Raw genomic sequence first — 27,374 nt, 5'->3', positions numbered from 1 at the left:
TGTGTTTTATTACAGTTCTGTAACAAAATTGCACAGAACTATTTATATACATACACACAAAAAAGTGCTGGTAAATCTGGGAAATCTGAATAAGGCTTGTGGACTGTACCAATGTCTATTTTCTAGTACTATAGCTATGCAAGATGCCACCATCGAGGGCGAATGGGAGAAGGGTGCATGGGACATCCCCGTACCTCTGAATCTGTCATTGTTTCAAAGTTAAAATAAAACAAAATGAATATGGAAGTTTTTAGTTATCATGGTAATGTCAATTATTTAACGGCAAATTGCTTGTAAACAAAAACTTGGATCTGATGCTGTAAAGATGACAGCCTCTATGGAATAGAATAATGAAAAGTAAGATGGTGTGCCATGCCCACTTCATGTGAATAAGTACTAGGAAAGAAGTGAACAATGAGACAGCATTCAAAATTTTTTCAGTGTGAGCACTTTCAAAATATTCCAGAACACGGAAATGATTAATGCATCACTATAAATTTAATTCAAAATATAACAAAACACTGCATTAAGACTTTGAAACGTTATTAATATTTGAGTAATTTTTTCCCCCTTTTGGGCTTCCGTAATAAATTCAGACGCATCAATCTTTTAGACACCAGATGAATCTCAAGGGCCTATAAATTACCAAAGACAGTTCCATGAAGATAGTGTACCTGCAGGACAGAAGCCCATAAGGAGTGGTGACATCATAAAGTATCTAGAAGAAGTAGTGAGGGATGGATAAACTGGTATATTTGTCAAAATTTGTGCAAGTACAATGCCCATAATACTTAACTTTTCTTCTTTTGCCAGTTCTTGCTTTCCTTTGGTCTCCCCTGCTTTCAGAAAAGAACCTCTTGCTGCTCTGCAAGATCGAGTTTCTAAATTGCTAGAGCCTACACCTGGGGCAAGTTCAAACATCCACTGAGCTCGGAACATCTGGAGTTGTGCCTAAGAGGAGAAAAGTACTTTAGGACTCATCAAGGAAGAGTAGGTCAACTCTGGAACAACTTGTCAATAAGTCCAACATCAATTTCCATATATGTGTGTGTGTATATATATTCCTACATCTAACACACATACCTCTCACGTGAAGAATCTTTATCAGCACTTTTAATTTTATATATATACACACACACACACACACACATACATATGTATATATGTACATATATATGTACGTATATGTATGTGTGTATATATATATATACACATATATGTATATACTTATTTTAAGACCAGAAAACAGTCTTTTAAATTACTAAGTTAATACCATTAAACACTTATTATCTTCTAAAATAATTTTCTGCTTAAAACTTTGAAATCATGAAAATTTGCCTAAAATAAGAGTGTCTATATGGGAAACATCTAATGGTATAGGAAAACCAAATTTTAATTAGAATCAAAAGTATAAGCCACCGCTTAGATACGTTCAAACATTTGTTTACTTGGAATACATCACCTAGTAGATGTTAAGAGTGCTGCTAAAAGTTCTGTAAGTGAGCCCAAAGTACTTCTTTTAATAACCATTCTCTTTTTTAAAAAGTAAATACTTTTTCTAATATATAGCATTAACATTTTTTTTTAATATAGAAAGAGTGAAGTCCTCAGTGTGATGGACTCCGCTGTGCTGCCCAGATGCCCCTTCAGGAATAAAGCACTAACTGCCCCAGCTCTGGGGAGTATTGCCAAAAAACAGCCCTCCGCTGTCATCCCTTTTAGCTATTGTCTCAGCAAGATCCTAACTCCCTTCCTAGGTGAGCCCGACCCAATGACTGACCAATGAACAGTGATTGGTGACTCAAAAAGGCAGGCTCTCAAAGGTTATTCCATCCTCAGAACTTCCACAGGAATAACTACAGCAGTCCATTAAGACTACACAGTAGCTCAACTCACCCCAACTCTGGCTTTCCTCCCTTCCTTCATGTTGATGTGACAAAACAGTTCTACCAGGGGTGCCACAAAAATGTCTACACGTGATTGGTATTCATCTTTTGTTATCAGTATACAATGCATATTACAATTTTAATACAGGTTTTTCCTTTCTTAAAATGTGTATCCATTTTTTTGGCATCCTCTTATATCCCGATGGTGGTGTTTGTTGATCCCAAGAGCACTGCTTAAAAAACCTCCTCCATGGTACTTTCCACCTCCTAGTCCGCTTTCGGGGAACCAACACAGGATGCCCTCCTCTCAAAGTCATTCCCATTCCTATAGGGTGGTGGACGTTAGTCCTGGCTTTTTTAAAAAAGGTGTATATACACATTAAGTTTAAAAATAATTTTCCTCTACATTCTGTATACTGCTTTGATTTTGGTTCCTACCTTCCTACATCTAACACACATACCTCTCACGTGAAGAATCTTTAGCAGCACTTTTAATTTTGACACCTTCCAAATAAATATTATAAAGCTTATAAATTCAGTAAGACACACTTAACTAATTACAATGAATATTTTTCTATTTCAATGCACAAAGATTTACCTGATCCTTTGAAATGGCTGCAGTGTATTTCACTATATGGATGCATCATTAACACAAGTGATGGATATTTACGTTGTATTCCATTTTTCCATATAAACAATGCTATAATAAACATTTTTGTACACATATTTTTACTCACTTTCCCCATTACTAATTTCCTGGAAGCAGAATTGCTGATTCAAAAGGAATGTATGTGTCTCATTTTGATCCATATTGCTACTCTGCCTTCCAAAAAAGCTGTAGCAATTTATGCTTTCATATACACTGCATAAGTGTTCTCACAGCCTGTACGGCAACGGGCATTACTACCAACCAATCTGATCGTTTTAAAAAAAAAAAAATCTCGGGAATACTGGAGATCTTGCTTCCCAGTCATCAGTTTGGGCTCAAATAAACTCTTTTAAAAATTAAAAAAAAAAATCTCATTGTAGATTTAATTAGCATTTTTTAATTATCAATGAGGCTAATTATCTCTTCAAATGTTTAGTAGCCATTTATATCATTTTTCCACGAGTTGTCCATTCATCTCTTTCTAATTTATAAAGAATGTCCTATATATGGAGGCTATCAATCCTCTGCTCATGTATGGTAAATAGTTTATACAGCTGATTAGTTTTCTTGATTCATGATGTTTTTTGCTATATATAGATTTTAAACTTTTAGGTCAAATCTGTCAATCTTTTACTTTAAAGTGATGAGTTTTAAGCCTACCCAGGCGTGGACACTTTAAACTCATACACTGAACTACATAGCAGCAATTATTGATATATCTTTTTATAGAAAAAGAAATCCATAACATAGTTATAATTTCAGTATTCCATAGGTGAGTATAAAAATACAGTTAAATTCAATGCAAATAAGAACCTATAAATCCTCACAATTATGACCAATTTTTGCTTATGTATGCAAAACGATGGAATAAGAATTAAAAACACAATGAAGAAACATGCCTGCAGATCTGTTTCAGCAGGGCTTTCGTTTTCATCATCATCTCCTACTCTGATAGTATCAGAATGACAATCTTCCTCAGCTTCTGCCTGAGGGAAAAAGAACAAAAATAATGATCAGGAATATACAAACATCAGTTTCCCTCTGAAAACTGCATCTCCTATTCAGCTACTTACCCAATGAAATATATAGTTGTTTCTCTCTAGATACCTTCTTCACAGTAAGTTTAATGATTCCAATCAGAAAAATCTGACACTTTATAATTTTTTAATACTGTAGAATAAACCACTTCACTGGGCTCTAGTTTAAAGTGGTTGAAAAGAACAACTTTGCTTCAGAAAATAACATTTAGTTGTGGTATAGAGTTCAGCAAATAATTTTTGTTTCATGGATCACTTAAAAGACCATGTATAATCCATATATGGATATCCCTTCTTTTACACACTGGCATATTAATATGTGAATATGAATTTTGTTTATTACTATTTTAAATATACTAGGAAAGCTCATAAAGACATATAAAGTGAATGTTTTTGTAAAGAAGCCCCTTCTATTTTCTGTGTTTTATAAATCAACATTTTAATAGATGAACTTAAAATGGAATAAAGCTGGGATGGAATTACTATGCCTGGCTTGGAGCTTAATAGAGATCTCAGGTCAGTTTCCTTTCATTTTACCCTTTTGCTCTCAATAAATATTTGCTAAATTAAACTGAACCCTACCTTCCAGTGAAGATGAAATACCGCGTAAGTTCAGTCTGTTAGCTAATAGACTTATTAGCAAATGGGACTTGCTCAACACTTAAAGTGTTCAGTTCCATAAAGAAATGTGGCAGTCAGAGAAATGACTTTGAAGGTTAGTTAGAAACAAAAATAATAAAACCTATTTAATTTAACTCGTTCCAAAGATAGTTTCACAATAGCCAATTTTAGTTGTAATTTGTTTCCAGGAAAAAAATGTTTGTATTAACACATATATTGGAATACAGTAACCCTATATACTTACACTACTTTACAGTGCAACATAAACAAGCCTCATTTCCTATCTTATCTCTGGCGACCAGACTTAAAGCAGAGGTGCCTTGAAGACTTGGACTAGTTAGTATATGGTAAAGTGCTTGGCCCACTGTAAAAGCTAAATCAGCAAAGAAATCACTGGGAGAGGCTGAGACTCATAGGAACTTCCAGAAAACTGGAAAATGTAAGCATTCACCTATTATTGTCAGATACTTTTCTTTTTTTGAGTCTTTAAGCTGGGAGCTTTCTCTACTAAGAACATCACTAACAAGAAAATACACAATAAGGAATTTGAATTTATAGATCCCATTGAGAAGTGTGTTTCTCTCTCTCTCAAATAAGAGTCCGCTTTATTACTGTGAACTCTAAGTACAGCGAATAGGAGGAGATCTGAGTTCTCTAGGGTACCCTCTTAGTCACAGCCTTTACCTCTTGCCTAGTGGTCATTCTAAACTGACTTCAAGAGCCCTGCTCACTGCAGTTCCGTGCTCATATGCTGCTTGCTCTCTCCATCCGGAATGACTGCTTCTTCCTCACTCGGCTACTTCTTTCTACTCAACCTTCAAGATTCAGTTCAGGAATCATCCCCGTAGGAAGCATTTTCTGATTGTTTTAATTGCCTCCTGTTTTCCCATTACACTTGTGCTTGTATCACAGCACTTAAAACTGGTATTTTGATTATTTTTGTTTCTTTGCTAGTTAGTGCACTGGGTGGGAACAGGGATCACATCTCAGTCATCTCTGTAACCTTAGAAGGCCAAATACATTGCTTGATTCACTGTAAATGTCTGCCCAGGCCTCAGCTGTCTCATCTGTAAAGAGACGGTGTTGGATTTGGTGACCTTTAAGGTCCTTTTCCATATGTGACATTCTATGATTAACTTTACCACAAATTACCTGACAGATCTGGTTATATTGAAGATTTATTTAGTATCGTACCAGGGTCTAGCACTATGCCAGGTTGATAATAGGTGCTCAAAAAAATTGGTTGAACTAACAAATAAAATGCCACATGGATATATGATGCGTGTCTCAAAAATGAGGAAAGGAAACAGGAAACCTATAGTACAGACAGCATCTTTCTTCTTCCCTGATCTCCTGTGTTACAGTAAGAGTTCTAATCCATTACTACTTTGATTTTGACAGTATGATAAAAACAAGAAACTATCGAATTTGGGGTTTTACTACAATTTTCAACTCAAATACCACCTGAAATAAGTAGGTACTCGGCTGTCAGCCAGAGTTTTTCACTTTATTTTTCCTATTTAAGTTTGACCTAAACCTCACCCTTCACTTGAGTAGCTCATGTCTTCATTTTACTCCTGTTTTACTTATGGGGTTAACGAAATATAAAAAGTTAGGTGCTTAACCCTGGTCAGAGAACTACTTTTGGAAGTTTAGGGGATAGTCAATTACTGCTTCTCCTATCCTCCGGATTAATAAATTCATTCAGCTATTCATTTAACCAATAAATACGTGAGCGTGTACTATAAGCTAATTAGTTTGGTATCATTTTACCCTTGATTCATGCAACCCTCTCCAGAGATAGTTTCTCGGATGGACAATTTATCCAAAGCCACAGAAAGGCAGCACAGGGCAGACTACGTATTCCAGCATGCCACAGTCCTATGCAATTTGCGTTGCCAATCTCTGGAGTTTAGCTCAGACTCTCCATTTGGACCGCACTGACGCTTCTCCGGCCCTCACTGCTGTGGGGTGAGACACAATCCTTCTAACCCCAGGCCGCCAGCACCGCCTGCCAATATCCTACCCAGGGGACTGGCGTCACGGGTCAGGTGCGTCCTAAACTCACGGCCTCCGAAACGGGCCCGAATCGCCTTTTGTGGGCACGGCTTTCCAGAGGAGGCGCAATCAACAAGTGTCTCCGCATGCCCAGGCCCCCTCCGGGTTTCAGAGGCTGCGACGGCTCACCTCCATCTATGCTCACTGCCTTTGATAAAATCCCTCAAGAGGGGCGAGACTGGTTCAATGTCTTTAGCGAGCCGCGAAGAGGCATTTTTCTCGGCCGTCCTGCAAACCCGCTCTCTGCACATCGAATCCCGGCTGAGGGGTTCAGCAACCAAAAAACCCCAGAGAGCGGTCAAGGCGGGCACCCACTCCACTCCCTCTCAGGCCAGAGGTCCTGATGGGTAGCGGCCGTGCAGCTCCCGCTTCTCAGCCTCTTCTGGCTCCCCTGGGGCTTTCCCCCAGGCCCGGCACCTCCTGCACACTGCACCCCCGCATCGCCTAATCCCCTGCCCCCTCCTCAGGTTACCATGCTGGCGGGCCGGGCGGCCGCGGTCGAAGGGCTCTCTGCGCCCTCTCTGCACCGCCCCCCGAGGAGGTGTGCTGGGTGTCTGAGCGTTTACTCCTGCCTGTCTGCTGCAGCCGGGCTTAGTAGAGTTCTCGGTCGGAGAAGCGCACCAGGCAGCGGCAGTAACTGCGGGCCCGGCGTACGGCAGCCATCTTCGCGGGGCAGGCGGCCAGATCGGGGCGCGCTGGAGCGGGGGCACGGGACACGGAGAGCGGAGGGACGCCCGTTGCCAGCCGAAGCCGAAGCCTGTGTGACAACCAAAGCGTCGTCCCTGCTGGAGACCCCGGACGCCGCTGCAGATCTACCCCTCTGCTGCGGAAACCTGCGCCGGCGCACCGAGCGTGCGCAGTGCCGCCGCCGCCTGCGTCCGCGGCGCCGTTCCACCGCCGGGCGCTTGCTGCCTAGTAGAAGGAGAGCGGGCGTGGGCCTACTGTGTGCCGAGGCATGATGTCACCAATTGGCCGCACCCCAAACCCAACCCACTTATTCGGCTCAATGAACACTTATGCAAACTTGAAAAAGCGTCAACTCAAAAATGTCTGTAACTCAAATTAAGAGTTGAGACCCTAAAGCGACCAGCCCTTATGAGCATCAAACTACGCTCGCTGCACGCTCCTGGGCGACTCTAGCTGTAGTCCACGCCAGGAATGCAGGGAAACAGTGAAACTCGCCTACAGTCACAGGCTGTTATAACGATTAAACTTTTTAAAAGCACGGGTCTGGGGTTTGAGGAAAAGATGCATTTAGGAGAGCAGCAAGGGGAAAGGAAACTCAGCGATCGCAAGGAATCGCACTACAAATCCCATCATGCAATGGGGTAAGGACGTAGAGGCTACACGGCCTTGAAACCCGAGTCCTGCCCAGACAGCGCCGGGGAGACACTCTGGGATTTGTAGTCTGCTGTTCCGCGTGGAGCGCCGGAACTTACACAAGGTACTTGCCCCACCTTTTAAAGCGCAGATACCTAATTTCACGTCCCCGGAAGGCGCTCTTATTTATCAGGCAATATGTTATTTTCCCACACTTTACATTGTTTTAAATACGGAATTTTGCAAGCTCTATGAAAGCCTATAGTCTTATAGCCACTTACATACGTCATTCAGCAAACATTTTTTGGAGTTTCTAGTTTCTACTAGGTACCAGGTACTAATGGTCATCAGGATTCTAAGACCCTACTTTCAGCGAATTAACAGAATTTAAATCTCTTAAATATTGTTTTATTCTGGAGATCTTAGAAATGCGGTACATCTTCGGCAGAAAAATAGAGGCAAAAAGGGGGCGGGCGGCGGGGACGGAACGGTGAGCTACAATATGGAAGCCCAACTGCTGCCTCAATATTAGGATCCACCTTCGGATGAGTGTGATTTTAGTTGCACCCTAAATCAGCTACCTATAAAAAGTACCTTTATGTTTAACGGAGGCCAAAAATTTAATAGTTTTTAAAAGAGACTCTAGGGTTGAGGTCTTTTAAGGATGATTTTCCTCCCAATGTTCTCTTTAAAAAGATTTTGAAATTTAAATCTGGAGGATTAGATGTAAAAACTTAAAATAGAAGAAAATTATATATGTGAATGATGAATACAGAAGATCAGTTTTGCAAATGAAGACTGAGGTATTAAAACATTTTGGGAACTACTCTATTCGTTAAAGGTGTTGAATGCTAATTTAAGATATCTTGGTTAATTAGCACAATGGTTTCTGTTAATCTAGCAAATAAACAATAAAGTTTAATAAAGTAATAATTAGTATTCGTAATGATAAACTGAGCACACATTTTATTAAAACGCTATTAGGTTTCATAGCTACTAATTTTCTATATTAGATTAGTATCCACTAGACCTCTTTACAGGACTGTGTTATTTCATCATATTATATTTATAGGGTTGTGATTTTTCTCCAGGCTAGAACTACTGACCTAAGCCATTTACTAACCCAGCGAATCCGTTCAAGTAGACAAAGATAGTCCCTCTATTTGCTAGGTAGACTTGCTTGGACAACTGAATTTGATGAAAGCTGATAATTTGAGATACTCTAAAAATCATTTTTCATGGTAGTAACGTAAGATACGTCTTCCTAACTTTTCATTAATAATGACATTCACTTTTCATTTTCCACAGGGTTTTTGTGTTGTACAGGTAAGCACAAAGGTAGATAAATGTTATACATTTGCCAAGTTGCCAGGTGATCCTTTCCCATTTAGGACAGGAAGTCTAAGAAAGCTCCACTCTATTGTATCTTGCAGGTTTCTTCAGCAGGAGCAAGGGGAGAGAGGCATTCAGGCCTTTTGTATAGATTTTTTAGGAAAAACTGTCTTCAATTCTTAGAATTCAGACATAAAAATAGTGAGAGAAAATTGATATGGTGGCTGGGGAATTTAAACTCAAAGAAAGATCCACAGTGTATAAAAAGGTTACTGCTTTATTAAATAAAATTGTGTTGCTTAGGGCAATGTGGTTTCCCTTACCAGCAGCAGCAGCAGAGCAATCTGGGGTGTGTGTGTGTGTGTGTGTGTGTGTGTGTGTGTGTGTGTGTGTGTGTGTGTGTGTGTGTATTTAAAATTTTTATTAAATATATGGGGTGACATTGGTTAGTAAAAGTATATAGGTTTCAAGCGTGCATTTTTATAATACATCATCTGATGCCTCCAACTAAAGTTTGAGAACCATTGGTTTGGGGCAATTATGTAAATTTAAATCAAGGACCTTAACGCAATTTCTTTTTCAAAGCCCTTCAGAGCCAGTCATTATATAGATGATTTAAGGTAATGTCTACAATATAATTTATGACACAGTGAATGTGCTTAAAAAGTGTTAAGTGTTAGATTTCATATAACTAGTTATAGAAGACAACTGTTGTGTAGAGCATATCTAGTCTGTTTCCTACCTGGATAACAATCCGGTCTTTCAAACTAAAGTTGCTAACAATATAAAAACTCTTAAAGTTCAAATGAATGCTAACAGGCAGTCAATTGCGTCTTTATTTTAAACATTTTTGTGGTAAAATACATGTAATACAATTTGCCATCTTAACAATTTTGAGTGTACAATTCAGTGGCATTGATTTCCCTCACGATGTCTTGAAATCTGTTACATTTTTTTCAAACCAGGAAAAATGTTTTCACCATGATTACCTGTAATGAAATGTCCCTAGAACGTACATCCACGGCTACCGTTTCTAAATCCTGATACTTGGTGCAGCCGATCTGCATGCAATAAGGCGTGCGTTTGGAGCAGAGATCGCGTTCATGGTCAGCTGGCCGCAGGCTTCCCTGGGCTCAGTCAGGCGTCTAGCCCAGACCGGAGCGCAACTGCTCCGCGCCCCAGCTCCGCGCCTCCGGAGGCCTGCACGCGGTGCAGGGACGCGCAGGGCCAGCGAGGGGAGCTGCAGGGTAACTTTTCCCAGGGAAAGCGGCCAGTCGTCCCCACTAGAAGCCTCCCTGCCTTTTGTTTGTTTTCCTGCTGGAGGCTGGAGAGCGGCCGGGTTCCTGCTGCTCTACCATGCGCTGCGCGGCCGGTGCGACTCGCCGGACCTCCCGGGCGTCCCTGCACGGACGCCTCGGCTTCTCCTAGCAGGGATCGTCCCCATTCCCCGTTCCCGAGCGGGCTGCTGCGCCCCACTTGCCGAGGAGCTGCGCTCACCGCAGGAGCGGGCCCCCGCCTGTGTTCACCTCGCCAGTAAGTGGGGTCAGGGATTTAGGGGCTTCTGTCGGGCGACATGTCACTCGGGGTGCTGGACTGAAGCTACGGAAGGACCCCTGTCCCGTGGAGCAGTGGAGGATCGGAGAGGGGAGGGAGAGGTTAATGGGTTGTAGTTTCTCTTTACGGTCATGTGGGTCTCTCCCTCTTGTCATGAAAACTCCCTTTTCCTCGGAGTCTGGAAGATTTTGATGGGTGTTTACCTTTTAGTGTTAAAGAGGGGAAAGATTCGTACCCGATATGAAGCCCCTTTAGTAGAACGTGGAGGACTTGCTCTTGGAATTTTCCTGACTAGGCCTTTGGCTGTCCCGCAAGGGCTCTGAGCAAGAATCCTCACACATTTATGTGCAACCATTTTTCACTGGGGTTTCTTTCTGCTCTGATTTCTTTCTTACTAATCTGAGAACATGTTGTGAGAGGGATGTTGAAGGATTTTCCAGAACAAGAGTTTCTTTTTTTATGCAGCTTTTAAAGCTGACTTGGACACTAACATTGAGGGCTTTTACTTTTAAATATAAAAGTAGTTTAATGCATCATTCTGTATAAAACACTGTTCATTTCCACTTAAAACTAAATAAAGATCTGCTTTTGCTAAAGCTCGACTGTGCTGAGAATACCATCCTGAATTTTGCACACAGGGCTAGATTTCTCTCAAGTATTGGCAGTTGTGGTGTGTGTGTGTGTTTTAATTTTGGCCTAGAGCACTCTTTGTAGTAATAGAAGTTTAATAGCTACAGTTTTCATTTCTCACCTTTTCCAATGAGTGGACTTTCTGGATGTGCCCCCATAGTGAATTATTATTGCGGGAAATAAAATTAAAATGAACTTTAAATTTGTGTAGTCAACATACAAATGATTAAGAATTTGTGTCTCAACTATATGCTAGCTTTGCTAGGAGTTCATGTATGCATCAATATGCACATTTGAAATACTTTGAGAAAACAATGAAAGCGCTGCTGTTTGGTAAAGAATCTTCAAGGCCTTTTTATCTATTTGAGGACCAGTAATTGTAAAATACTAGGCAGTGGTTGTAGAAATGAGAACTGTGCTGAGATCCTTTATGTGAAATGATATCCGTACCACTGCCCCCTCCCTAAGGTTCAGCTCTCTACAGTGACCCTGCCCACTTTTTACTTCTCCCCTCTCCACTTTGCCTTGTCCCTCTTCCCCAAAGTCAAAACTGGTGGCTGGGCAGGAATGGGCAGTCACATTTCTAAATAAGACTGGTTTAGTTGTAGATGATGGAGGGATGGTTTAGCTGTAGGTGATGGAGGGTTGATGGAGTCTGTCCGAGAAGGCAGAAGTCTGTCTTCCATGCCCAGGGAACTCATCATTTAGTCACAGAGAAATGGTCTTTTCTCAGTAAAGTTTCCTACCTACAGACTGTATGTAAATGAGCTACCAGGATAAAGAACAGGCCTTTGTCAGGGAGGGGGGGGCGGGTATTTCTGGATTGTTCAACATCATCAAAGCTCTTTTTATACTTTCATTGTTTGTTTTATTCTCATTGCTTTTTGAGGTTCCTCGTAAAGGTGGAAATTATGTCAATCTTTAACCTTTGGAATTATCTTTATCTTTTCCTTCAATTCCTTCCTCCTTTATGAGTCAAGACCTTTGAAATGTGATGTATATAGATTCCTCCCTCTATATTTTAATCCAGAACCTCACCCTTCCTCCCCTGCAGACTGGAGCAACCTCTTAGCTAGCGTCCCAAGCCTGGCTCTTTGTAAGTCCTCAGTAAATGTGTGCTGAATGAATGAATGAATGAATGAGTGAATGAATGAGATGCTCCTCTTTCTGGAATCTTCTGCATTCCTTCTGCACCAGTCTAATGTTTTTAAACTATCACTTCTTTATGTTTCTCCTTGCCACCTTCAGTTCCTCTCCATTCTCTGCTATCTCAAATCTAAAAAAATGTGCCTGATGTTTCAAGGTCTTTCATAATCAGGTCTCACCCCTCATATGGAAATCCTACTTTCAGTTCATCATACATCTTTGTGCTCAATGTCGTTTGGTCTTCCTGCTGTCCCACTGCGGAGTCGCTGCTCAGATTGCTCTCCCTAGAAACTCCCTCCCTTCATTCTACTCTGCGGTGCAAATCTTACCCATCCTCCGAGGAGGAGCCCAAGTCCTACTTCTTTCATAAATGTCTTCTCTAACTACTAATTTCTCTTCTTTCTTTAAAGTTTTAAGATTGTTTGTTAGCCCTTTGTTATACTGTCTATATTGATCTCTAATTGGTTTAGGCTATTTTAAGCCTCTTTAGGCAGGAGCCATATTTTATGCATGGCGATGTGGTACACTGGGCTTTGGAGTCAGGCCGAATTGAGGTCAGGGCCTGACTCCGCGTATTACTCGTGTGGCCTTGTGGGAGTTGCCCAGCATTAATCCTCTCACATGTCACGTAGGGGAAATGCCTCCCCCAGCTGGTTGTGCTGTGAAGATGGTCTACTGGCTGTACAGAGCCTGGCATAAGCCTGACAAAAATCTGCCCGTCCCTGGACCATGACTCGCAGAGGCCTGACCGTGTGGCAAATGTTTGGTCGATGTCTGTTGTAATAGACCACAAGTCACGGCTCAGCCACGAGGCCCAGAGGATGGGCAGTCAGTCATGCCGTGAAGCCTCAGTGAGGGTTATCCTGCCCTTACTTAAAATGGCTTGAGCTTAGGTTATTCCTGGCTAGAGCTCTGCTTCTGGGATCTGTTGCTGTTTTTCCATCTGAACCTTGCCAGGAACACGACCGCCTTTTAATTTTTTTTTTTTTTTAAACTGCTTTTCTTGCCTCAAGCTCCTCCATTTCATTTTGCAGGATCCTGCTGAATTGGAGTTTCACCTAGCCCTTCTATTTTCCTGCTTGTGGGGTATGTATGAGGGTCTGTGTTTATGGTAGGACTTCTTGCCTAGTGCTTTCTTGGCAGAAATCTGGGTACAGTGACCTTTCTGTATATGTTGATCTGTCAGCCTGTGAATAGTGTCTCACTTAATTGTAAATTCTCTCATCAGCAGTCTTTGACACACGTGGCGAGAAGGGCCTCTGGCTATAGTATCAGAAATCTCCTGTGTGTGGATCTCAGTGTTTGTGGTTGACGTGTTTGACTGGGAGAATGCGCGAAGGGAGGTGTGTGCTGGGCAACTTACACACATATTGTCTGAGGGTGGTAGTGTTACTATGCCCTTGGTTGTGGTTGTGCTTACCTTTGAAACACAGTTTTAACTTCTTTATGAATATACCTGTGTTTTAGATAATTACCTCATAAAAATAATTTAGTGAAGCAAATCATTTCGTGGGGCAAATTGCCTTAAAATACTAAGAAAGTGTGGCAGGAAGAAATCAGAGATACCTTTCCTTGCAGCCAAAGAGGAACTTAAAGAAGCAGTGCATGCCCATCTCGAGATGGGAAGGAAGGCTGAGGTGGGCACACGCTCAGTCTCTCTGTGCCTAGTGAGGAGCTGTCTGATATTAGGAAAATATTACTACTCAACAGATCCTTGAAAAATACTCAGTCCTAGTGGAAAGCTTCCGTTCCTGATTTCTTTCCAAGGAAACTGAAGCATACTTGCTCATTGACGCGTTGTGCTTTGAAAGTCGAAACCTTCATAGAAAGAGTGCTTGTGGTCAGACTTGCCTGTGCAGCTGGAATCAAATCCGATGTGCGCTGACTTGTGAAGTTGTCTGAGTTGGAAGAAAGCACTGTTCCGAGATCTGCCACTTTTTTTTTTCCCTGTATGTGGTTCAGGATTTGCAATACATTCATATACTTTTTACAAAGGGGGTGTGGGGACCATTGGATACATCTGTAACAGACTCTTAAAACGTTTCTTATGTTCACACATTAACAAATATGCTACTCTGAAGATAACAAAGGTCCCATTCCTAGTAGTTGGGTCCCTGGATCTCATCTGCAAAGTGGGGGTGTTGGATTATCATTAAGGTCCCTTACAAAAATAAAAATTAAAAAATCTAATTTTAGAGCCTGAAGTTTCCTCAACGTTACGCGGTGCCCATGTTGAGCTTCGGTCCTAATGAACTTAGCTATCCATCTATACTAATGAGCATTAGGTGCTACGTTACCTTACTTTACATTTTTCCTAAATTTTGTCATCCTAACTCAGTTTTTCAAAATGGAAGGGCCACAGTCGTGCTTCCTACTTCATTTGGTGCTTTCTTTCCATTATGCTGGGGGCTCTTAGTAGCCACCTGATAAATGTATAGCGATGGTCAAGAGAATGCAGGAGCCACATATTTTTGTGGCAAGATCCACGTGAGTCATTTTTCACCTTTCTGTAGGGATAGTTTGCCCTGTGATAAAGTGCTAATCATGTGATAATCATGTGACTGCCCTCGTGGTTACTGTACAAGATAATGGCTCAGAACCCAAAAGATAAAGTATCGTGGTATAATGTCCAACTACATATTTGACACTATCGTGAAAGTTAAGATCTGCATGAACTTGGAGTTGTCAGGAGACATGAGTTAATGGGTTTGTCCTCTTGGACACTGCCTTTGCTTCGAAAGTGAATCTATTGAGGATTGATTTAACTCAAACAAAACTGACTGAGAAAAAAGTAAGATGTCCAGGCTTACACGTTAGGTTAGCTGTTAAAAAGCTTACTTTTCTAACTCAGTGTAAGAGCTTTTAGAAGGATTCAGAATTTTTGTGCCCTAGTCCCCGTACAGTTATTCAATTTTGCAGAGAAGGGGTGGGTAGAGGGGATGGCAGTGGGGTAGGTGATACAGGAAAATCACCTATAGTCAACATTACCCTTTACAAACCTGGAAGCTGCTCATTCGTGAATGGATTCATTCAGCAAATCATTACTGAGCACCAGTTTGTTCCAGCTGTATGCCGGTGCTCATCTATCTACATGCGGAGGATACAGGTATGAACCTCACGAAGTTTCCGCTCTCAGAGAGCTCATGTTCTAGGGATAAATACAGTTTGTAGACGTAACCCTGTAACCTAAAGTAAATGAGTGGTGTGTGGAGACGGCCAAAGTGTTTCTGCTGATTTGCAGGGTTTCCTCTGTTTCAAGAAACTGAGGTCAAGAAACCGTGACCTGTAGGCATGTCCTGCCGGTCGCCTGCTTTTGTAAATTGAGTTGTCCTGGAACACAGCCGTGCCCATTTACTTCCATCTCGTCTGTGACTGCTTTTGTGCGCCAGTGGCAGAGTTCAGTAGTTGTGACAGAGACGTAGAGCCCTCAAAGCCTAAAATATTTACTCGCCCTTCGCAGAAAATGTTTGCTGACCTCTGCTCTATTTTATTTTTACAAGCCTTTACTTCCTTGATATGTGTTAATGATTTGTTCCTTGTTATACATGGTGGTGAATCATCTTACATTAAGTGAGATAAGCTCCTGAGTTAAATGTGCTGTAATATTTGCATAGCACTTGAATATGTAGTATGTTCTCATTCATCCGACCTTGCCCACCCTTAAAACGTGGAGGGGCAGTCAGGCAAGCAGCTGGGACCAGGACTATTGCCACCCTCAACAGCCCTCATTAAGCTGGGGGACTGTCACCCCAGCTCATCTACAGTTTTCACACTACTCAGGGTAAAGTTATTCTTCCTCCAGCTCTTTCACATTTCACTCTCCCTTCAGTTTTTTACATTCCATAAACGTAAAGCTGCGTGGAATGATGGGTCCTAGTTTAGAAATAATCTGCAAGTGATGGAAGACTCTTTTTTAAGGTTCGGGGCACCAGCTCCTTTGGTATTGCAGGAGAAGCCGTGGGAAGTTGTAGACCTTTCTCAGAAGCTAGGGATGATGGAAGAGAGGGAAATAAGACCAGTGTCTGGGCAATGGAAGAGGGCATGCCAGAGAACTGATGTTCTTCTCCCACCACGCTAGTTGATGCAGTAGCAGCTTCAGTGCACTCCTTTGTCAAGGTAAACGCAGACCAAGTTCCACATAAACAAGGTTTGGCCTTGTAGCTGCTGTCCCCAATGCAGAAAAAAGCATGTGTCCAAGAGGCAAAATACTTACAGGACATTTCTGCTAAAATATGAACACATATGTACTATTTTTAGTACCTTTTAAAGAGAAATCGACAGTGTTAACTTACCCTTGTAAAGTTATGACACCTTTGAACTAGCCTACGATGTGTAATTACATGAGGTTAATGTAAAGTGGAACTCAGAAGTACCACTGAATGCTTTCGCACACAACCCAGTTTTCCTATGAGGACAGATAAAAGTAATGGAATCTTTTCAGTGTGAAACAATTACAGCAACGGAGAAAAAGCTGCTCCTAAGGGTCTGAGTGGTGTCAGTGGGCTGGTAAACCGCAACTCCCAGAGAAGCCCTTGTTTGCATCCAATTTTCTGTCTCCTATCGTAACACGTGAGTAATTGTGGCATTTATTCAGTGACCATCAAAGTTCCAAAATAAGGAACAACTACCATTGTCCGTGGGCCCAGGCTCTGCTGCCCAGGCTGTGAATGAGCAGGGCACACCATACAACCTGCTGGCCTCGAGCAGATGTTTTTGCCTCCACTGGGGATTGAAGTCAAGGGGAGGGAATTGGGACAGATCGCAGGGAGGTTTTCCCCAGTGTCACCTAGCCAGGAAAACCATCACATTTATTTTAAAGATTGGCTAGAACTCTTTAAAAGTGAAATAAAACTGTCTTTCTTTGTTAGTTGGCTACAGCCTTACCCAGAGGCCAAAGGCCTGATCCAATGACATCTAGGGAGCGTTTCTGTGAGTCTCTGAGACTCAGTAATTCCAGCACTGTGGTGGGAGAGCCCAAGTGACCCGCCCGCATTAGCCTTTCTATAATATTTACGGTTCTTCCGTTTCAGAACTTCAGAACATTTCTGGTCAGGTTAAAACTTGATTATCATTACTTTGCACATGAAGAAACAGAAGCACCAAGAGTTTTGAGATACTTATCAAGGGTGGTACAAAAAACAAAGAGCCCCCTACCTGGAACTGCACTTCAATCACTAATCAAGTGCCTATTGTAAATGATAACAATAATAATAATAACCAATAGCAAAGACTAAAATTCAACTTTTGACCATTCAGACAGTCTTCAAGTAACTGCTGTGTGCAAGCGGAGTGTGAGGTTTGAGAACGGAGATGAAGGAAGTGTGGTGAGTGCCCTTTCTGATATAGAGGGCAGGTCTGCCTGTCCCTGACCACCAGGGAAGGGGTGGGGATTTTGAGGTGGGGACAGGGCGCTGCGGCATCTTGGGGAGAGCCGCTACCTGTGTCTGCAGGTTGGGGCAGGAGGCTCTGAAGAGGTGATGGTTGAGCTGGACTATGAGGGAAGAGAAAGGAGTAGATTCTGAACTTCGGGGCCTGGCTGAGGCAAAGGGTACTTGCCCCTCTCCGAAAGAGAGAAGTTGTGCAGTGTACCTGGTCCCTCGGGGTACTAGCTTTTCTTTGTTGACTTCTGTGCATGTGACGGTAAAAGTGGAAGCAGAGATCCATTTTTTTACTCCAACAAATGCGAGCTTGAGTCCTGACACAGAGAGGCACCGAATCACAGAGCATTAGAGCAAGAAGCCACCTCACTTCAAGTCCAATGCCCTGATTTCACAGAAATAAACCTGAGGACCAAGAGACACTCTGAGTCACAGGGGGTCTGTTCCGACTGGAAACTGGGACCCAGCCCCTCTTTGTCTGCATTCACTTTGCCTCCACCTTCGGCAGCCGCTGCTGGTGAGGTCCCTACTGGGTTCACTGATGTCTGATTGCAAAATGAGGCCAACTGGATCATGGTCACGTCACTGGTTTCCATATGTGAGCTACAAAGTACTTCCTCTAATTCCTCTCGTTCTCAGATCCTCAAAGGATTTCATGATCTTTGGATCTTTTGCAACCTTTCCCTTGAGTTGGGTGCAATCAGCCAGCTTCCTATCACAATCCCAGTACTTAGTTGTATAACCGTGGACAAGTAATTTGTGTCTCAGTTTCCTTATCTGTAAAATGGGGTGATGATAATGATAATAGTACCTACCACGGTAAAATTGTGAGGATTAAATGGATTAATATATGCAAAGCACTTGTAACACTACTGTACACATAGTAAGCACGAAAATTATTATTATTGCTTTTTTGGCTTATTTGATATGTTAGGAAGCTAAGTATGGATTAGTTATAATGAGTGATTTGTCCAAGTTAATTCTTGGAGTCAGAGCTGTCTTTTTTTTTTTTTTTTTTTTTTTTTTTTAAGATTTTATTGGGGAAGGGGAAGAGGACTTTATTGGGGAACAGTGTGTACTTCCAGAACTTTTTTTTTTTTTTCCAAGTCAATTTGTTGTCCTTTCAACCTTAGTTGTGGAGGGTGTTGTTCAGCTTCAAGTTGTCCTTTCAGTCTTAGTTGTGGAGGGCGCAGCTCAGCTCCAGGTCCAGTTGCTGTTGCCGTTGCCAGTTGCCATCCCTTGCAGGAGTCGAGGAATTGAACTGGCAACCTTGTGGTTGAGAGCCTGCGCTCCAACCAACTGAGCCATCCAGGAGGCAGCTCAGCTCAAGGTGCCGTGTTCAATCTTAGTTGCAGGGGGCACAGCCCACCATCCCTTGCGGGACTCGAGGAGTTGAACCGGCAACCTTGTGGTTGAGAGCCCACTGGCCCATGTGGGAATCGAACCAGCAGCCTTCGGAGTTAGGAGCATGGAGCTCCAACACCCTGAGCCACGGGGTCAGCCCCAGAGCTGTCTTTATAAGGACTGTCCATCAGCATGTTAACTAATTCCCAAGTTAATGGATGGGCTGCTGTATTCCATCCGATTCTCAGGCAGTGTTGACTGCCTATGCCGGGAGCTGTGAATTCAAATGCTGTCGGGGACAGAGGAGGAAATGTAAAAGCGCATACCCAGTTTCCAGAGGAGGAAACTGGGTTTCTGCTTGTTAAACAGTAAGGAATTGCTTTTCTCTTCTAAAAAAAAGAAAGAACAATTTTTCTTTCCCTCCAATCTGTCTTCAACCATGAGGGATTTTCCAGGCTGTCTTTTATTTCGTCACTTTTGATAGAGGCATAGGAACAGAGAAATATTATTCTTCCATTAAACAAGTGGCTGTGAAGGTGCTAATATACATGGCAACTTTAAAAAAAAAATGGCAACTGACAAGGAAGCCATTTTTGGGACAACAGGAAGGATGGGGCCTGTGATGAGCCGACAAGCCCATGCTCAGTCTAAAGGGATGGTGACGACCCTTTTCCAGATTTTTATTACCATAGAGGGCTAAAGGTCCCATGTGCTAGCTCTTCAGTTTCTCCAGAGAAGCCCCAAATCTGGATTTTTATGTGAAAGTTCCTGCTTTTAAGTATAGACTCAAAACATACCTCTGAATTCAGTCCCAGGTTGCTGGTTTGCAACCTCTGGTCCACATAATGTGGAATCTCTATGTGCTAATGTCATATACTCAGAGGTCTCAGCCGGAATTGTGAAGTCTTCTCCACTGTGCAAAGCTGAAGAGCAGTGTTCTCTATATTTCAAAAAGAAACACCCTTGTTCATTGCGTAAGTAAGCATGGACTTCTGATTTCATGCCTAAAACACTGAATTTTGAATGGATGAAAACCACTGCTGCCCTAAATGCAGATGCCTGTATGAAAGTCTTTGGGAGGTTTCTTTGGAGAGTGGTAGGCTAAATAACACCTCCAAGAGATATCAGGTCCTCGTCCCTGGAACCTGTGAGTGTGATCGTATATGGCAAAATAGACTTCGCAGGTGTGATTAAATTAAGGAATCTGAGATGGGACAATTAACCTGGATAATCTGGGTGGGCTCTAAAAGCAAATGCCAGTCCTTATAAGAGAAGCAGAGGGAGAGTTGACACACAGAGAAGAGAAGGCAATGTGACCCCAGAGGCAGAGATTGGTGTGATGTGGCCACCAGCTAAGGAGCGCCAGCAGCCACCAGGAGCTAAAAGAGACAAGGACTGGATTCCTTCTAGAGCCTCTGCAGGAAGTGCCTACACCTTGATGTAGGCCCAGTGATACTGGTTTTGGACTCTGGCCTCCAGACATGTGAGAATAAATGTCTGTTGTGTGAAGCCACCAACTTTGTGGTAATTTCTTACAGCAGCCATGGGAAACGAATACAGTTGGTAAGGAAAACTTGTTCCATTTTTTAAAAATTATCTTTTGTCAGTGGTGCATGGATCAGTGGGTGGGTAAATGACATGTGCTTAATGAGAGAAAGTAGCCATTAGGTAGAGGATTAGTGGCCCAAAACCTTCCTTGAGATTCCTAGCCAGAGATCCCCCAAGTGACTTCTCCTTACTTGTAGCACTCTTACCTCACCTGCCATGTCTCCCCGTCCCTGAGCATGTTCCACGTCCTCAGCTGGATGGGAAGTTCCTGGAGGTCAGGTCCACTCCCCACCCCCACCCCCAGCTCTTTGGATCTGACCTCTCAGAACTGAGCATAGTATCTTGTGCATAATTCTTCACTTGAGTGATACTTTGTTGATACTTAATTTCTTGAGCACATGTCAGATATCCCTATATATCTGAAATAAATATTGGCATGCTTCTATAAAAACATGTATTTCACATATTTCTTTAATGTGCACCATAAATGTGGGTAAACCTCAGAACCACAAGAAAGACAATAATAGTTGGCCTTTTTACCAAATTGTAAAGAACCCAACAGTAGAAACACTCTTCTACTTAAGGATTGTGGAATGATTTGCAGACAAAATGTTGTGGAGGAGGAGTAGACACGCGTGCTTAAGAGGAAACAGATGATATGATGGTGATTTGTTTTTGTACTGAGTTCAGACTTGAGTTAGCCGCAATTAAAGGCATGGGGTAGCTTAGTGGCTGTTGTTCTAAATGAGCATTCCAAAATACTGAGTTAATAAAATACACTAAAGTACCCAACATTTTTTTTTAAAAAAAAGAATATCTGTTTTGCACCTTTTATACTTGTCAGCTTTTTTTTTTGAAGAACTGACTGCAGATGTAGGTGTCTCTCATTAAGTATCGAAGAATGTATAATAAACATAGTCGTTTGTGTGCTGAAACTTTTTCTCCTGCCAAAACAGACTGAGAGTTCTGTGATTTCCGTGGTTGCCTTTTAACTTAAGCTCTGTTGCTGCATGTGGTAAGTTTCACTGTTGATAACATACAGAGTGGGGTCCACTTACTGTGCAAGGTGGGAGCCCTTCATGATTGCCCCTTGCCATGTTATAGGGCTAGGACCAAGTTCCATAAGGTCACGTAGCACAAGTTCCGGAATAGGCTCTTTTGGGGACACTTCCAAATCAAAAGAGCAAAGAGCAAAAAAGAGAAGCATGGATACCTCAGTTTCTCACCATTTCCATGGAAAATCGTGCTGGCCCGCAGTGCTCTGTTGAATATGCAGAATGGGTGTGAACAGTCTTGTCCGTGGCGGCATAATCCAATGATTCGTAGTCTGGGTTTAGATGCTAGCCGTAAATAGTTATCTAGGAAAGCCATTCATTCACCTCCCATGTGGGGACCTTCAAGGCCCAACAGAAGTTGGGTTTGTATAAATCCTGGGAGGAAAAGGGAAGCCCCAGTCCCAGCTGCCTACCTGTCCAGGCAACTCTGAGTGGTACCCGCGGTCATTTTTAGCCACTCCTCTATGTGGTAGCACAATAGATTTGTAGTCATATACACATGTTCTTTCAAAATGGAAGCAGATCAGGGCAGATGCAAAATGAAACTTAGGCTAATAGAGAATTACTTCTAATTTGTCTCCAGCTATATACACCTCTTTCAGTCTTAAAAACCATGTTAACTACAAAAGATCTCTCTCTCTCTCTCTCTCTCTGTCTCTCTGTCTCTCTGTCTCTCTGTCTCTCTGTCTCTCTGTCTCTCTCTCTCTCTCTCTCTCTCTCTCTCTCTCTCTCTCACCTCTGTAGTGCAGGGGATCCTGCCGACTACACCATGTGTCGTGCGGGGTGTCAGGCGGGGTCTCTGGTCCCACTCCCCACATAAGAACGCAGGACATGGCTAGGCCAAAAAGGAACAGCCACGGAGCCATAGGTAGGGGAGTCACACCACTATACTCTCACTGGCGGCTGGGTTGGAGACACAGGAACCAGGAGCAACACAATTCTCAACCCTCACTGTGCCACTTGCAGACTCAGCCACCATCTTCTTGCTAGCTCCCCCTTTTTTTGCTAGCCTAGCCACGGCAGTTATATTAGTGCCCAAAGGCTCACTGGTTACAGCTGACGGCCAACTAGCCACAGCTGATGGCCATTTACTACCTGAGCCAGCACCTTTCTATGTGAGGCCGAGAGCCTGGAAACTGCTTTTTGGGGCTCTGTCCCCACACTCCACCCCTACAGGGTCTCGCCTCACAATCTACGCAACAAGCGTCTTCCGCGAGGGGCCCTGTGCGAGGAGCCTGGAGGTGAATGCTATTTCCTGGACGCAGCCAAGCTCTCTGGTCACAGCCAGGGTTTCTCAGGGCACCACCAGTACTTCTGGGCACAGCCAGACTTCCTGGACTTCTTAGGGTACCACTAGTCTCCCCGAACACAGCCAAGGCCTCTCAGGGCACTGCCACTCTCTCTGGGCTCAGCCAGACTTCCTGGACTCAGCCAGGGCTCTCAGGGCACTGCCACTCTCTCTGGGCCTCTCAGGATACCGTGCTGGAACAACAGCGGCTCACGGTCAAGGTGCTTATATATTCTCGATAGCGGCCGGTCAAGACACAAAAGCAAATATCCGCCAGTTCCATTACATAGTGGTATGTTCCCAAACAGTCAAGTGGTCCATTAAATTAGGGATGGAAGACAATTCCCCATAGTCCATAGTCATTCGCCAGGGCTGTCCTGGGGGTGAGGGACGACCTTGACCTCACCCTCATCTCCCACGGAGGACTCAGCAAGTGTTTCCTCCTGAGACTACAAGTCCTGCATCCGGGCTGCCTCAGCAAGCACTTCCCAGCTCACAGGGCCGCAACGACCTTCGCTTTCTCCAGCCTATGCTGGTTGGGGAACCGTCCACGTCTTCCCACCCCTCCACGGGGTCCAGCTCTCAGGCAGCTGCTCCTCCTGGTCGTCCTGCAACTGAGTGTTCATATGCACAAACCGCTCCACCGTCCTTTGGAGAGCTTTGGCCGACACCATACCCTGCTCACAGCGCCATTTGTCGTGCGGGAGACCCTGCTCGCTGCGCCATGTGTAGTGCAGGGGATCCTGCCGACTTCGCTATGTGTCATGCAGGAGACCCCGCTCGCTGCACCATGTGTCGTGCAGGGCGTCCGGCGGGGTCTCTGGTCCCACTCCCCACATAAGAATGCAGGACATGGTGAGGCCAAAAAGGAACACCCACGGAGCCATAGGTAGGGGAGTCACACCACTATACTCTCACTGGCGGCTGGGTTGGAGACACAAGAACCAGGAGCAACACAATTCTCAACCCTCACTGTGCCGCTTGCAGACTCAGCCACCATCTTGCTAGCTCCCCCTTTTTCTGCTAGCCTAGCCACGGCAGTTATATTAGGGCCCAATGGCTCACTGGTTACAGCTGACGGCCAACTAGCCACAGCTGCTGGCCATTTGATCACAGTCAACAGCCATTTACTACCTGAGCCAGCACCTTTCTATGTGAGGCTGAGAGCCTGGAAACTGCTTTTTGGGGCTCTGTCCCCATAACCTCCTATAGATAATTTTTGGATTTAGTCTTTGGAGTCAGTGTAGCCTTAGTCCACTGTATCAGGATGCTTTGAGCTGTACTTGATAGAATATCCAACAGTGGCTTCAGCAACAAAGACCTTTAATTAGGTCACGTAACAAGAAATCTGAGGCAGATATTTTCAGGGACCATGCAGCAGCCCAGTGAGATCAAGGACCCAGCCTCTTTCTTTTCATCTGTCCTCAGCAGAGGATAGCCAACTCTGATAATAGATGTCAACTCTCATCTGTAGGGTTTACATCTCAGAGTCACCAGAAGGCAGTCTCAGCCCTAAATATTACAGCTTCGCACAGCCATGTTCAGAAACAGAGGGCAACCTCTTTTTCAACTCTCTTCTTCTCTTCCCTCACCAGCTCACTTTCCTTTCCATCTCATAAGTCAGAGCCACAATCTCACTCCTAAACGTTTTGTAGTAGAAGTGGAACTGCTTGGCTTGGCTTAGACTGATCGCAGTTTATGCCCTGGGGCTGTAGTTGGTGGCTGCCGTCCCATATTCTGTTGAGTCCTGAATAAAATCAGCGTTCTATAAACTAAGTAAGAAGAGGAACATTGCCATTGGGTAGATGAGCCTCTGCCCTCTCTTGTCCTGTTTCCCAGTGCATTGCCCATCTCTCTGTTGTTTTCCCCGAGCAGCAGTGAGTTTTTGTTCGTTACTTGCAGGCTATGACATGAGTCATCATAGTCCACCACAAAAATGATGAACAACTGAACACTGATCTCAAATGTACTTAACCACTTCCTGCTGGGATACGCTTAGAATTGACTATGGGTTGAAGGATACTTCTTATCTCATGCTAATTTGAGTAATACCACTTCAGTTTTTTTCTTTTTAATTAGTATAGGAAGTGATTCACTAGAGCAGAGAATAGAAAGCTCAGACAGTGGTCGTGGTGCTGTTCTCTGGATCCCTACTTAGGGTAACTAATCTTTCTCTCTGATATTCTTTTGTGCACTTGAAACAATTACCATGGCTTCCTACGTTTCCTTTACTACATGAATTTGGTGTCTCTTCAACTAGTCTTCGTGCGTTCATTTAGGTCCCTCATTATGTTCTTTAATCTCTCTCTCGAAGTTTATCATCTAAAGTTGAACAGTAATTCAGGCGTATGTTGAGACTGTCATGTCCCTTGTTCTAGACCCAGGGCCACCATGCTACAGTACTCCAGTGGACACCATTCATGTAATGTTCCATGTAAATGGAGTACTCCAGGGTTGTGTGACGTGTTAGCCTTATCTGAATGCTGTGCTCCTGATAAGAACCTGACAATGCACTATCTTTGGAAACAAAATAGAACAACCTAAGAATTAACTACCGGTAGCTGCCTACTGAGCAATGAGAGGTTTTATACATACCTCAAGTTCAACACCTTGGGAAACAGAACCCATTGTCTCCGCACATTGTCCAAATATTATCTCTCTCTCTCACCCAAACCTGTGTCTCCTATTTCTGAGATTCATCCAGTCCGCTGCCTTCGTTCAGGCCTTCGACATATTTCACCTGGACTCTTTCAGTACCCTTCTAACTAGCCTCTCAGCCTCTCGTCTCTCTGTTCTAACATCAGTTTGGTCTCCAGAGGGATCTTCTTCATGTCATTTCCCTGCCTCAAAACCCTGGAGAGCTTCCCTCTGCAAACTCCTGCATGACAAATATACCCCTTCCCGATTGGACCCACCCTGAGTTTCTAGCTAGTTCCTGCCATCCCCTTACTGCGCTCCACAGGTTTTATGACTTGGCCCCGTACTGTACTACACAACCCTGGTTGCACATTAGAATCACCGGGCGAGCTTTCCAAACTACTGAAACTCTTTCCCACCCTGACCTACCGTGTTTCCCCAAAAATAAGACCTAGCCCAGGGGTGTCCAAACTTTTTTTCAACATTTTTCACCAAGGGCCGTATGCGGTAAAATACACAAACAGCCGGGCCACTCACTCGAGGTGAAGTACGTATTGCCTCACCTGGTTTATTTAAGTAAACTAAATATATTTTTGGAATTTGCTGCGGGCCAATTAACAACGGATTGCGGACCACAGTTGGCCCGCGGGCCACATTTTTGACACCCCTGACCTAACCGGACCATCAGCTCTAATGCGTGTTTTGGAGCAAAAATTAATATAAGACCCGGTCTTACTTTAAAATAATATAAGACCGAGTCTTATATAAGATAATATAATACCAGGTATAATATAATATAACATAACATAATATAATATATAATATAATACCGGGTCTTATATTAATTTTGCTCCAAAAGACACATCAGAGCTGATGGTCTGGCTAGGTCTTATCTTCAGGGAAACAGGGTAACTCTTAGAGGTGAAGCCTGGTCATCAGTATTTGTTAGAAGTTCCCCATGTGATTCTAATGTTCAGCCGGGGAATGAACCACAAGGCTTTTATCAAGCCCTGTACCCGCCAACCCTTTGCACAGTTTCCTCCATCTAATTCCTTTCTTTCCCTTTTCTGTATAATAAAACTTTCCTCATTCTTCAGTACCTCAGTCCCACCTCTTCTCTGAAGGGTTTTCAGACCTCTCCCTTCTCCCAAGAGTTGGTTCTCTCGACCATGTCCTCATAGAGCTTTCTACAGTTTTCAGGTACGTGTCAGTTGTGACTTATGGAAGGAAGAACCCTTATCCGTATTGTACCTCCCAAAGCCTTGCGTAATGCTTAGCATCTCAGCCTGGAGAGATACTACGTTGAGCCATTGTACAATCATTATGTAGTTACCTGAAATAACAAGATTAAAAAGCAACTACCGTGGTGTGGTGATAGTCAAATCTTTCGAGAGTAATTGAATTTTGTTCTATGACAATATGACAACCTATAACAAGAGAGAACTGTTATGGTGATTGTGTATGGAATGAGTGACCCACTTTATCTTGATTTCAATGAAGTTCTTAATTCTTTCATGAATAGCTTTCTCAGTGATCATCTAGAAAAGCATTGTCCCAGTTACACAATTTAAGTGGATGAGGAAGTAGTAGGCATTAATTATTCAAGAAAGGCTTCTATGATTAATAATTAATAGATGTGAATCATTAGTATCATGCCATTGCAAAAAAAAGTGGAGAAGAGCCCACATGCTACTGAAATGTAGATTATTAGTAAGTTTTGGTCACCACAATTCATCAAGGAGATGGAGAAATGTGTGAGGATTCAGAGATGAATGCCAAAGGTAATTAAAGGAACGGAAAACAAGTCCTATGAGGAAAGGTATAATAAAAGCAAGAGAAGGGTGAAGGACTCACATTTGATTACTAGTTTCATGTATGTACATATTTTTTG

General features: G+C 43.1%; 2 protein-coding genes across 7 annotated transcripts in view; one reads left to right on the top strand and one right to left on the bottom strand.

Annotated features, from left to right (window-relative positions):
• The window catches only part of FBXO9 (F-box protein 9), a 28,833-nt gene extending 21,857 nt beyond the window's left edge, over positions 1–6,976 (bottom strand). The window contains exons 1-3 of one of the 2 annotated variants that reach the window (XM_033103039.1): positions 6,724–6,976; positions 3,435–3,521; positions 796–951 (exon numbers count right to left, since the gene is read on the bottom strand). In XM_033103039.1, coding sequence (XP_032958930.1) covers positions 796–951; positions 3,435–3,521; positions 6,724–6,726 — 246 coding nt within the window. In that variant the 5' untranslated portion in view covers positions 6,727–6,976. Of the gene's footprint in view, positions 1–795; positions 952–3,434; positions 3,522–6,380; positions 6,400–6,723 lie in introns of those variants that run through there. The other variant, XM_033103038.1, reaches the window with a different exon arrangement.
• Positions 6,977–10,115: 3,139 nt separating this feature from the next.
• CILK1 (ciliogenesis associated kinase 1) overlaps positions 10,116–27,374 on the top strand; it is a 55,108-nt gene continuing 37,849 nt past the window's right edge. Inside the window, exons 1-3 of one of the 5 annotated variants that reach the window (XM_033102187.1) lie at positions 10,128–10,436; positions 13,462–13,576; positions 17,490–17,557. The gene's annotated coding sequence lies outside the window, so the exon portion shown is untranslated. Of the gene's footprint in view, positions 10,437–13,299; positions 13,320–13,461; positions 13,577–17,489; positions 17,558–27,374 lie in introns of those variants that run through there. The other 4 variants (XM_033102173.1, XM_033102180.1, XM_033102197.1 and 1 more) reach the window with 4 other exon arrangements.

Source organism: Rhinolophus ferrumequinum, chromosome 3 (genome assembly GCF_004115265.2).
Source record: "Rhinolophus ferrumequinum isolate MPI-CBG mRhiFer1 chromosome 3, mRhiFer1_v1.p, whole genome shotgun sequence".
Lineage (NCBI taxonomy): Eukaryota > Metazoa > Chordata > Mammalia > Chiroptera > Rhinolophidae > Rhinolophus > Rhinolophus ferrumequinum.
The sequence above is the reverse complement of the archived record's forward strand: the minus strand, read 5'-3'. Positions and strand labels throughout refer to the sequence as shown.